General features: G+C 35.6%; 1 protein-coding gene across 1 annotated transcript in view; it reads right to left on the reverse strand.

Moving 5' to 3' along the window:
• The window catches only part of PIBF1 (progesterone immunomodulatory binding factor 1), a 111228-nt gene that overhangs the window by 21894 nt on the left and 75982 nt on the right, over window positions 1-13352 (reverse strand). The window contains exons 15-16 of the mRNA XM_030459201.1: window positions 10912-11042; window positions 412-496 (exon numbers count right to left, since the gene is read on the reverse strand). Coding sequence (XP_030315061.1) covers window positions 412-496; window positions 10912-11042 — 216 coding nt within the window. The remainder of the gene's footprint in view (window positions 1-411; window positions 497-10911; window positions 11043-13352) is intronic.

A 13352-nucleotide genomic window follows, 5' to 3' on the forward strand; every position in this document is an offset into this window, starting at 1 on the left:
AAGAAACTGCACAATGCTTTGTCCAGGTTTTTCATCTAAATGATTGGTGATCAGGGAGAGATTTGAGGGCATACTGTGGCACTTGTAAGCTTTGCAGATAAGCGTGTATCAAATTCATCACCTTTATCTGAGTACTTGTTAAATGTTTGCAAATGCTAAGCAGTTTGCAAGGCATTTCTGTTGTATGCATAAGAAAATAAAGGACAGTGGCACTAAGTCAACAGGGAGAATTTAGCAACTCAGAGCCTCCTGGGTACCTGACAGACATTATCAACTGTGTTTCTAAAAACCACACAGACATAAAAACCTAACAAATCAAACCAAACTAAACTATTTTCTTCCCCCATGGTTTAAGGATAAGGAGAGAGAAAAAACACACTTATGGTAGTAATGCTAGAAAAGAAAGATTACCTCACGGTGATTTAGAAGTTTCTCCAAATCTGCTGCCATTTGATTCTTGACACGCAGCAAAGCTGTCTTTTCTTTATTTAAAAGACTGGTAGAAAGAGGATAGGAAATGCAGTGATAGCAACAGATAATCTCTTTTCATCTTTATTCTGGATGAAACATGAGTTTTCTAAAGCTAAATACTGACAATAAAAATCTGCTCAAGTAATTATATCAAATGTTCCTTCCCTATGTTCAAACATTGGATAAACGCGACTGAATGCACTGATACACACAACTTCAATTTAGTCAAACAGAAATACTATTCATAATCTTCTCTTGAGTTCTTCATTAATCTCTGAGGGGAAATTCAAATTATTAGAATCTTCTAATATTTTATCTTAATTTCATTCATTTTATCTTAATTTTTTCTAGGCAAAACAAACTCATTCTGTAAGCAAAATAAAGCTCCTTATAGTCATGCTTCTATATAAAAATGTAGATTTCTTTGTTGTATAAATCACTAGTAGCTTCACACACTGTTCTCTCAGTAACAGTTCTTTTGATACTTCTGTATTTATACTTTTGATTACAACAAATACAACAAATATACAATACCACTTGTATTTCTGTAGTTTCTGCAGTAATTGTAAATGTATTTTTCTGTCATTTTTTATGTTCTATTCCAGGATAATGCGTGGGATTACATTTGACTTTTGAACCAAGACTGAAAAATGGTTTAGCACGAAGGCAAGCTTTTACAGCCCAATATCAAGTTTAACTCTAATTGTACTTTGTTTTCCTAGTTATAGAATATGAACATTTGAAATGTTTAGCATACACATTCTGATTCCAGGGAGCAACTGTAATAAAATTAAACATATTTATATACTTAGCCCCAACATCAGTTTCCAACAATAAACTTCAGACAAATGCATACATAATGCCAGTATATAACCTAGTTTGTTAAAACAGTCACAAAGATTTTCTTGGAAGACTAATGTTATATATGCCATATATATATATATGCCATTATTATGACTTAACTAAACAGGTTGTACAATATAAACTGTAACATAAATCAACAGCTATGAAAAGTGCAATTCTGCATAGTGAGTGCAAATATGTAGCACTGAATACAGGTCAGGAGTTCAAAAGCAAATGCATTACAATTTTATAAATGGCAGAGAACAATTACATATGTTGCAAGCACAAATGATTCAATATTCCCAGTATTTAATACAGAAATGACCAACAAAATAAGTCAAACTTCCCTTTAATTGACTATGTATCATCTGTTTGATTCAAATGATCAACATCATACTTTGCCCTGGAGATTTTCTGGCGGTTCCTTGCCAGCTCTGTACAGTAAATTATGACTGTCAGTTCCTTCTAGGCATTCCTTAATTCTCAGGAAAAATTGTACACTTTGGCCAAGCCACTTAATTGTCTGAGTTATTTGTAAGGAAAGCAGCAACATTTATTAAAAACTACATAGGCATTTTAATATTTTCAAGATTTTTATTTTCTGAGACATTTTTAATCATGATGAAATAGCAGTACTATTTTTTTTTCCTGGGTTTATGTGTTATAACTAACTGATATGTCAGTTGTTCTTGGATTTCTGTACTTCCTCATGGCATAAACTAATACTTTTAGAGAATCATTCACAAACTTGTTAGATAGGTAATAATGAAAGTTCTTTTATACCTTAAATAGTGTACTAAATAAGTATAAACATTAGTGTTCATGACTAAACCAGAAGTTCATGCTCAAGGTTCAGCTGCATTTCCAGAACACAATCTATTCAAGTTATACCTTCTAAAATAATATGACACAACTGGCCCATCTGGAGCAGTTCTAATTTTCTTTGCTTATGGTCAAACATAGGAATTAAACAGCTAGGTCATTCAGTAGCAGTCAGTGTGTTGTCTGTCATACATATGAATAAAGAATTACTAAAGCACATGCAGACTTGAGATTTAGTCATTTTTGCAGTACTTAGGCTTTTTCTATATGCACTGTATATAGTAAATAAATCAAATACTTAGAGTCATAGAATAATTTGGGTTAGAAGGGGCCTCTAAACTCCATCTAGTCCAATCCCCCTGCAGTAAGCAGGGACACTTAACTAGATCAGGTTGCTGAGAGCCTTGTCAAACCTCACCTCAAATATCTCCAGGGATTAAGCTTCAACTACCTCCCTGGGCAAACTCTTCCATTTTTCCACCACCTTCATGGTAAAGAACTTTTTCCTAAAATCCAATCTAAATCTACTTGAATTTAAAACCATTGCCCCTTGTCCTATCACTACAAGCCCTTGTAAACAGTCCCTCTCCAGACTTCCTATAGGCTTCCTTTAGGTATCGGAAAGCCACTATTAGGTGTATCCAGAGCCTTCTTTTCTCCAGGCTGAACAACCCAGGCTCCCTCAGCCTCTCTTCATGGGAAAGGTAAGAGGCACACATACATTTTACAGGGCAAGAGATCAGACACCTGTAATGCATCTGATTAATAAATGCACACCCGTAAAGACCAAGTAAAGTAGAAATACCTTCAAAAGTTCAGTTTTGGGAAGAAGATTGACTAGTTCTCTCCCTCTTTAACTAGCACTGTAACACAGAACAGCTTTACATTAGTTTCAGCTGACTTAGATCAAACCTGTTGCTAAAAGATCATGCTTATGTTAGCCTCATGCTAATACCTTCTTTTTGTGTACTAGAAAATTTGTGACCACATGTGTAAGTCACTTCACTGATCTGGATGGAAGCTGCAGTCTTTTTAAAGGTTATATTTCACATGAATCACCAAAACAACTTGATTTACCACCATAAAACTACTTCATTTGCTGATGTGGTGTCTTAATGGTCTTATATGACTCTGAAACCACAATCTGTGACTGTAGACAATTCAGCTTCTCACACCTGAGTTCAAGGGCTATAATTTTCAAGAAATGGGATCTTGACCATCTGTAACTAACCATAATTTTACGTTTTCAGAATGGAGAGATGTATTAAATACTAAACATTAACAGGAATCTTTCAGTGACTTGTTCTGGAGTGAAAATGCAAACATTTCTGAGAAATGGACTATGCTGAAACCATCTGATATCCCTCCAGTTATTTAACAGCAAAAACATCAGTTTTTACACTGCAGGGCATGTGTAGACCATGCTGTGCCCCACAGTCCTGGTCACTGCTCCATCCTGAGTCCGAAGAAGGTGCCCTTCATGATTCATCATATAAAAGTGACTCCAAAAGTCAAGGTTGGGAAATCAAGTGAAAAGCAGTGCCCTCCCTGTATGCCTGTGCTTCCAGGAGAAACCAGAATATCTGGGAGGAGATTCGGGTTCATTCTATCAGGCCTTCAAATCCTAGCCAGGTATCAACCCAGGTAGTAGGAATGCAGGACACACCATGGAATACACTTGTCATATACATACACATTGCCCATAGCAACTGCTTGTTGTGTCTTGCTTTACTCAGGATCTAAAGCCAAGGTAGCTTGGATATGGTAAGTATGACAATTTTAGACTATTTGATTTTTCTGGAGAATAGAGAAAACCATTTCCCAGTCTCAGATATTTAAAGCGTTTTGAATTTGGGCAATTAAGCCATCTTTTAAATCTTTGGTTTAAGACTGCTAACTACTGTCCTGTTCTGAGGCTTCTATTATTACATGTTCTAAATAATATTCTTATGCTTGACATACTGAATAAACATGATTTTATATATTACTGGTTCTTATTATTACTCCTACTCAGTTTGAAAAAAAGTAGACTATTTTTACAGTGAACTGGGTACACAAAATTCTCTCTATATAAGAAATAACAATTGTGCCTTTCTGTTACTTTCATGTTACAGCAAGATAAAGTTGAAAATTCAAGTACAGTCTTGAGTTATTTTTTTCATTTCGTGTTCATATACAGATATTACTATCAGAAAAAGCCAAATGTAGAAACAGTATATGTGAAAGTTTTATATGAAAAACTGAACATAGCATGTAGGTGTATATAGGTATCACTTCTCTGCAAATTACAGATGAAAAGCTCAAAGTAGACATCTAATTTTTAAAGTCTTAAGTCAGGTTTTTTTTTAAAATTGTACTTAGGAAGGTGTAAAAATTCTGGAAATACATGTTATTTAGGAGACAAAATACATGAAAAATGTGAGATCTCTCACTGTGAAACTAAACAACCACAGATCATATTTCTAAAGGCATTTAGATTATTGCTTAACAATTTCAATTAAAGTGCTTTAGGTGGCTTAAGAACTCATCTGTCATGTCCAAGTTGAAAATAATTACTATTTGAAATTGTAAAGAAACCCCCCTAACAACTCTTTTAAATTTGTAATACACATCAGAAAACATTATTTTGTAGAAGAAAAATGTACTTCTACAATTATTTTTCTGAGCATTTCTCAGGTAAATTGCAGTAGTGTTTGAGCAGATGATACATATTTCACAGAATGATAATGCTCTCATAAAAAGCTCATTACACATTCTGTGATGGGAAAAACTCAGCTAACACTGCATGCTGAGCTTTGTAATGCTCAGATGGTAATTTAGAGAGCCCAAAATGTTTAGGTAAGAAACCTTTCAGTACATATTTTCTTAGTGAGCAAAATCCTCGTACTGCTTCTATATTTGCCACACAGTTAGGCTTTTGAGGAGTCCTTTTAGGTAAGTGAACCACTTTTAAAACCACCCATCAGTACTGAGAAATTTGAGTAACTGAATTTAAAATAAATACCCTCTCTTTATGAATAAAGTCCTGTTAAATGTCTTTAGTTATTTATAAACCTATATGTTTTTAGCAGCAAATTATATACTAAAACTACAATTACTTCACTACACACGTAAGAATAAAATTCAGATATTTGTTTTCCCACAGCATGACACTGTTACAAGGCACTTCTTTTCGAAAGAAGTGCTAAATGTGGTGTTTTCATTCCTGGTTAAAGAACTGTATGCTAGACAGATTTCTTTATAGTATGAATGATTCATCCTAATGCATACCACTGCTCTTATTAATCATCACTACTTACTTCTATTAATGAGAGTGCTATGTGGACTAACATAAATAAGAGGTTACTTAACAGAATATTCTGAGCTTCATGGACCACCTATAAATTCACTTGGCAGATGCCCTGTCACTCAAGACCGGAGGTTTTATATTCAAAGTGTTTCCAAGTGCATGGCTCAGTGCACAAGCACACGAGGTGTTCTGTACTACCTCAGCTCTCTCCACAGCCAAGTGCCGGAACAGCCCACAGCCAGCTGGAAGAATTCAAATGGGACGGGAAGAAGAGTAGTGGTGAACATAAACATGGGCAACACCTGACAGACCTTCAATTACCCCTAAGCAACTTCACCTTTTATCTCTGAGTGGTAATACACTTGTGCCTTCACACTTGAACCTAAGCAGTAATGTCACACACCTGTAATAACCTGGGGATGGGTCCCTGGATTGTTCATGCAAACAACTAACAGCAGTGACAGCTGCTCAGCTAAGCATTTACCCCAACCAAAATAGCTCTTGCAGTTCTCAGTCAATGGTAGAGCTAAGGAACCACAGAGCTGTGTCAAAGATACCCAGAACACACCAGCAAGCCACCAAAGTTTCACAGAATGTTAAGGGTTGGAAGGGAAGGGACTCCGAAATATCATCGAGTCCAACGCCCCTGAGTAGCTCCAGCTCAGGTGCAATATAGTACTTCAGGGCCTTCAGGTACCTATTTGGACTATTTTCTCCTTTGAAGACCAGGTTGGACTGGGCTTTGAGCAATCTAATCTAATCTAATGGAAGATGTCCTTATCCATGGCAGGTGGTTGGAACAAGATGATCAGTAAGGGTCCATTCCAACCCAAGCTATTCTGTGATTCAGTTTGACAGCTATTGACACAAGTAACCTTGAGTACTATGTGAACAGTCCTTCTAAACGAGGAAGACATTTTGATACAGAAGGTCTGAAAGACAGTCTGAGCTCCAGGGGTATGATGCTTAATGTAAGCTGCTCTGGTTAAATTGAACTTTGAAGAACATGTTGGAAGAAACCTAAGAGGGATCTGCAGGACTTCTCAAGAGTATTATATCAAAATGAAATGCCTGAGTCTGCCCCACTCCTCTTGTGGAAATAACTGATATCAGAAAATGACACTTTCCTAGAATAATGCAGTGTGGAGAACCCCTAACACATCTGTTGCCTGTCAAGGGACCATGTTAGGGACCACATCACTTCTGGCCATTTTGTGAAAAATTGGTAAAAAGCTGGCAGAAGAACACCCACAGCCCCAGCTAAGGAGATTGCTGTCATAGATAGCCTTCCTCATAGCTGTGTTGCTCTTGTGCTGGTTTCATCAAAGCTATTTCATCACAGCATAAAACCCACATCCAATAGCAGCCAACAGCCTTCTCTATACACAAGGAAGGACAAAGCACTGCAGGCTGCTGCAAAACATTTATAAGGCTGCAAGTAAGTACTGACATCATCCTGGGAAATCTCCTTGAACCTAACCACACTAAGAGTAATTCTTAAAAGATAATTGACCATCATCACAGTGCACAGAAACCAATTGTGGATTAAGTCTAAAAAGGTGGATTCACTTGCAAATTAGTCCTTGCTGATCCCTCCACACTCAAGTTAACTGAAAGGTGATAGAGAGCACTGGTACTGGTAACACAGATGTGATCTCTCTAGTTGGGAAATCCATGATTTACACAACACAGAACCATCTCTCTTGATGAGCAGATGAGATAAAAACAACACAAAAGGAACACTCCTCTACCACAGATTCTGCATACTGAACACAAAGGAAGGAAAAGCATGATCAAGCATATGGTAGCTGTGAAGATAAAACTAAATATTCGGTCTTGATTGCTAGGGTGCAGGTATATCAACATTATATTACTTTGTCTACAACCTAGTACTCAAATATGAGATTAAAAATATATATTAAAAATTCACTAGTACTATTGCAGTTCTGTCTGAAAAGAATTTGAATATTATTTTTCCATTAGCTGGTTCTTGTGAAATTGCTTTTTAGAAATAAAACTAATGCATGCATTGTATGTAAAATTAAAAAAAAACCCAAAACATACTTGTGTAATATAAATTAAGCCTCAACTTAAAGATGCTACTGCAGAGTTGTAACATTAATTAGTAATGGTTGGAAAAAAAAAAATTTTGAAATGGTTTTCTAAGTATCAACTTTTTCCCTCAGCTCTGAGACACAGAAAACAGGCTTTATAAACCATGTTCAGTGTTTTCACTATTACTTTTCTAATAGTACCAACATTATCTGCAGAATTTAGGGCCCTCCTTGAGGAGCATTAATTCTCTGAATTTATCCTCTCAAAACTATTCCACACACAAACCAACAAAATGCTGTTTAATAAACTGAGAAAGAAGGATAGGAATAGTGGTCTAAATCTTTTGATCCAGCAGAGCTTCACTTGGCATATATTTGGTAGGGATTATCACTAATTTACTTAAATCCCATTCTGATTCAGTTCTGGAATAGCTCGGAGCTAGACTGGTCCACAAAGTAATCTGACCTAAAGGATATTTTAATTTAAAATTGTCATCAGCAGATTTCAAAAGGCTATTTTCATGACAAAAGACTGCTGGTATGTAATGCTTCTCTGATTTAAACGTGGAGTTATGAATAGCAAAATTAGGGAATAATGATATGTACCAAAAGTCCTAAGACATTAAGCTGTTTCCAAGAATTTCACTGGCCTATGAAACTATGGCAAAATTGAGGCCAATTTGTCATAAGGAAATAATAATAATACTTTTAATTTAAAAGGAACGTTAGAAACGAGAGGAAAAAAAACTTCTTATCTAAACATTTTATGTTCAAAGTCAGTGTTATTTTTCTGCTATAAAATCATTAAGGATAATTTTGCTTTTTGTCAGACCACAGTTTCATTTGCAGAGACATGGACTAGTGCACACTGCAGCTCACCACAGTAGAGTACTGCTGGTAGGTTTATTATGAATGCCTGCACTGTGGTGCAGATCCATCTTCTTCCTTAACCCTCAGGAACTTTAGGAGCAAAAAAAATTCCCTTCATAGTTAATGGAGAGTAACAGGCACCTCTAGCATATTACTCACTCCATCCAAAATCTGAATTGCCTTTTGGAGATGTTACTTCCTCCATGAACTACTAAGGAAAGCTGACCTGACCAAGTTCCTCATTTAGGTCCCATAATTTGTAGTTAAATTTATTAAGAATATATGGGCATAAAAATTACTTGTAATGAGCCATAAAAACTCAAGAGAATCAATGCTAACAATGTATTTAAGTTCTTATATATTTAAAAGGCATGAAACATTAATTTTCAGAAATTACTTCACCTATTTACTCCCCTTTTTTCATAGCTTTTGAGAGACTTTTGGGCTGCTGTGTGAATAATGAAAGATGTTACTGTAATCTAAAAATATAATTTGCTAGTGATTAGTTTTTGGTGGTTTGTTGATGATGGAAAGTAAGATCATGCATACATAAAGAACATGATTTTTCATCTTCTGGAAAAATATGCTTTGTCTTTGAAGATTTTCTTATATCAAGTCTAGGAAAAATATTAAAACCACTTCATTCTGGAATTAAAAAAAAAAATCTATTCTTACTGAATCAAAGTTAAGCTCAGTGAAATATTCCTGGTCAGGAATTAGAAATAAAAATTTTCAGTTTATTTACAAATGTACTATTTTATATATAGATTTACTTGGATAATAAGCAATTTTTACTATCCTTATTATTCTTCAAGGCATAACAAATACTACCTCAAACCATCAGAACACTCTGAACAGATACATAGGCAAGACATATACAAGATACACCAAGATATGTAGGATAAAGTATTTAGCTAGTCCTTGTTTTTCTATTTTCATTGCTTCAGCAGATTCGTTGGAAGAAACTTGTATTTTTAATGTCATTGCTTCATAATACAATCACATTAATACTTCCTAATTGTTACCACATGCATTTCTTAAATGATGATCCTGCATAAACACCTAACAGTTTAAATGCTGTCTTCCACAGTGCAGTGAGACTCAGCGATTGCTTACCTTGAAAATCCAGGAGCAGATTAATTTTTAACAACTTAATAGGGAATGACATGTTCAGCAGAGTTTATAAAGCTGCATGATAGTGGGAGCTCAGTGGTCAGAGAGTTCTGACAGATATAACAGCAAATCACACTCTTCACTAGGGAAAGTCTGTTTGAGTTATGCACAAAATAACCCCTGCTAGTGGTATTACAGAATCATGGAATGGCTTACGTTGGAAGGAACCTTAGATATCACCTACTCCAACCTCTCTGCCCTGTCTAATCTAGACAATGTTACTCAAAGCCTTATTCAGCCTGGCCTTGAACACCTCCAGGAAGGGGGCATCCACAACTTCTGTGGGCAATCTTTTCCAAAGTCTCACCACCCTCATACTGAAGTTCTTCCTGAGATCCAATCTAAATCTGTTCTCTTTCAGTTTAAAACCCTTTCCCCTTGTCCTATCCCTGGACATTCTTATGAGAAGTCCCTCTTCAGCTTTCCTGTAGGTTCTCTTCACATACTAGAAGGCAGCTGTAAGGTCTCCCTGGAGTCTACTCTACTTCAGTCTGAATCATAGAATCATAGAATTGGCTGGGTTGGAAGGGACCTCAGAGATCATCAAGTCCAACCCTTGAACCACCATTGCGGTTGCTAGACTATGGCACTGAGTGCCACATCCAGTCTCTTTTTAAATATCTCCAGGGACGGAGAATCCACTACTTCACTGGGCAGCCCATTCCAATGTCTGATCACCCTCTCCGTAAAGAAATTCTTTCTAATATCTAACCTAAACTTCCCCTGGCACAACTTAAGACCATGCCCTCTTGTCTTGTTGAAAGTCGTCTGGGAAAAGAGACCAACCCCCATATAATCCCATCTCATTCAGCCTCTCCTTGTAGCAGAGGTGCTCCAGCCTCTGCATCATCTTTGTAGCCCTCCTCTGGACTCGACATCCAATGTTACATAGACAGACCTATGTTCTTCTTATGGTGGGGACACCAGCACTGGATGCTGTACTCCAGGTGGGGTCTCACAAGAGAGGGAGAATCACCTCTTTTGATCTGCTGGCCACATTCCTCTTGATGCATCCTAGGATACAGTTGGCCTGAGCTGCATGAGTGCACTGCTGGTGCTCTTCCTTATTTTTCTCTTTCTTTCTTTCTTTATTTTCACTTCTATACCTCTGGTGTGTCAATCTTTCCTTTTACTCTTCTGAACTTTCATATACTTCAAGGCAATTCTTCTCAACTCCAAACTCAACGTAAACCTATCATTGCTGTTTTTCTAAACCTAAAGTTACTTTCTCTGACAGTATGAGAGAAAACCCAGATGCAGATTTCCAGAATAAAGACTTAGACTTGATCAATGACAGTGTCAACATCTCCTACTTCAGGGACAATGACATAAGTGTTTTCTAATGATAAACACATAAGTTTAAAATAAAGAAGTAGTAATGTTAATTACCTGACATCTTTTTCAAGTTGTGCAATATGTTCTTTCTGTAGATTTATCTGAGAATCTCTCTGTTGCACAGTTTCAATGAGGTATTTGTATGGCTGTTGTGTTTGACTCAACAAAGAATTTGCTCTGTCAAGCTGCAAAAAAAAAGTGTTACTGCTATAAATTTTATAAATTGTAAAGCACAATTACTTGATTATTACTGAATTATTGGATATTATTACCATCTGCATAATAATATAAAAACTAAACTTGTTATTTCAAGAAAAAAGAAAAAAACAACTCTCAAATTACTATCTAGTGCATCCTACACTCACTTTTCTGTTCTAATTATACAATATTTTCACTGCAGTCATGCTACACTTCCCTAATCTGCATTTTCAATAATTTTAATGTAACAGCTTCCATCAATGAAAAAAACAGTATAGATAAGGCTTCCCCTTTTTTACCTTGCTGACCACAAGTGACTTTTTAAAAGCAGTATACTATTACAATGGAATTTTCAGCTCAGAAATTGAATTAAAATAAAGGTGTAATAACAATGTAAGACAGAAACCCTTTGCTCTAAGCAATTACTGCATATGAACAGTTTACAAAGCAGTATAAAATGCCATATTGATAACCAGAGAATAAAACTTTCTATCCCCATTCCCTGAGCAAATTAGGATCACTAGGTCTAAAAAGCTTACATGATATGGCTTGTATCTTGGGCAATATAACAAGATCATTCATTAAAACATGTACAGAATTAAGATCAAACATCAGGATTTAGCAGCTTTAGCAGCTGGAGTATCTATTAGCCAAGAGTACCAACTGAATTCTTTCAAAAAATAGATTAAAATCTTCTACAGATTAGATACAGACACATCCAAGGAATGAATTAATTGGAAAACATTAAACTTTCCAATTAGTTTCTGAAATTTCTGAATAGACTAAAGCAATCTACAATTGCCAAAACAGACTAACAAAAACTGAACCCCTTCCTGAAGAACTAGCTCATTTAAATAAAATTTCTGGACTTCCCTAAAGTCCAACTTTTCTCCTACTTGCAATTTTCAAAACATTAAACTGTGTTTCCTTCTTCTGCTAGTTCCATTATATCTTTATGCTGTTTTCTGCCCTCTAAACTCTGTCAAATATGCAAAGAACTTCTGAAGTAATGATTCATGTTTATTAAAAACCAGAATAAAGCTAAAACTTTGCTTGCTCACCTTACTGGCCTTACTAAAAGGGGAGTTAGCTCCACTTCATGCTTTAAAAAGGTAAATGAGAGACAATAACATTGCAATTCTTCAAATTAATGAAAACATCTTAAGTATGATTTAAAACTATTAGTTCCTTCCAGAAATATCGATTGTAGTCATCAGTGAAATTCCAAGTAAAAAAAGAGAAATAAAAAAAGAGGCAATTGACTTCATGAAGAAACTAATTATTTTCAAAAAATTGATAAGCAATTAAAAAACCTAGAATTTTTCTAAGATTACAAGTTATCAAAAAGGATCTATTTCAGAAAGACAATAAACAGATTGCATGACAAACAGGTAATTCCAAGACATGGAGTACTAATCTCCAAGACCGTCTAGGCATTGTAGTATAGAAGATGGAGGTTGCCATTATAGGAGAAAATTAATCCAGCTACTCATGTTTAGAATCCTGCTCTCCATAGTCTAAGGATTTTCAAAGGATGCTGTCATCATAGTGTGAGATTTCCCATTGTTCTCAGTTGTAGGAATTAAAGTGCTTCAGTAGGAAAGGACAAGTGAGGTGGTGTAAACTTGGTTTAATGCTGCTAATCTGTCAACTTGCTGACTTCACCAGCTATGAGTGTGCTACTGTTGTGAAAAAAGGCTATTCCTTCCTCCTCCACAGTTGTACTTTGCCGCCCAATTGATTCTATAAATTTAAAAGAGGTTGTCATTAAACTGTAATTGATTAAACATTAAATGCATTTAATGGATCAATTTTACCAATATACATACATGTATATAACTAAGCATTATTCTTGAGCAAAAGTATTGGGTTTTATAAGTGACTTCCTTTTCTTTCTGCCTTAATGTACAAGATTTAAATATTTCTGTGTTGTTTTTTTAAGTGATAAATTTAATAACTTGCAACTGGATATTTATTATTCATCTCTGAATGGACACTTCTATCAAGCGGAAGGATTTCATCATTACTCAGCTTGATCTAAACTCTCTCTTTCAGAGTGAGATGTAAACCTGCTTTTGGTAAAAAATGTTTCAGTTGAGGCATACAAGAAGCACAGATACAGCACCCAAAGACCTTATTAGCCTTCTAGACATAAAAGGCTCTCTATGCATCAGTTCTGGCACTGTTGTTCAAAACATCTGCAAATTGAATTCATTCAAAAATTTAGATTTGACACTAAATGTACTAATTGCAGATTATTAAATTTCAGAAGCTGATATATAGCCTTCCACTTACTT

This window comes from Calypte anna, chromosome 1 (genome assembly GCF_003957555.1).
Source record: "Calypte anna isolate BGI_N300 chromosome 1, bCalAnn1_v1.p, whole genome shotgun sequence".
Lineage (NCBI taxonomy): Eukaryota > Metazoa > Chordata > Aves > Apodiformes > Trochilidae > Calypte > Calypte anna.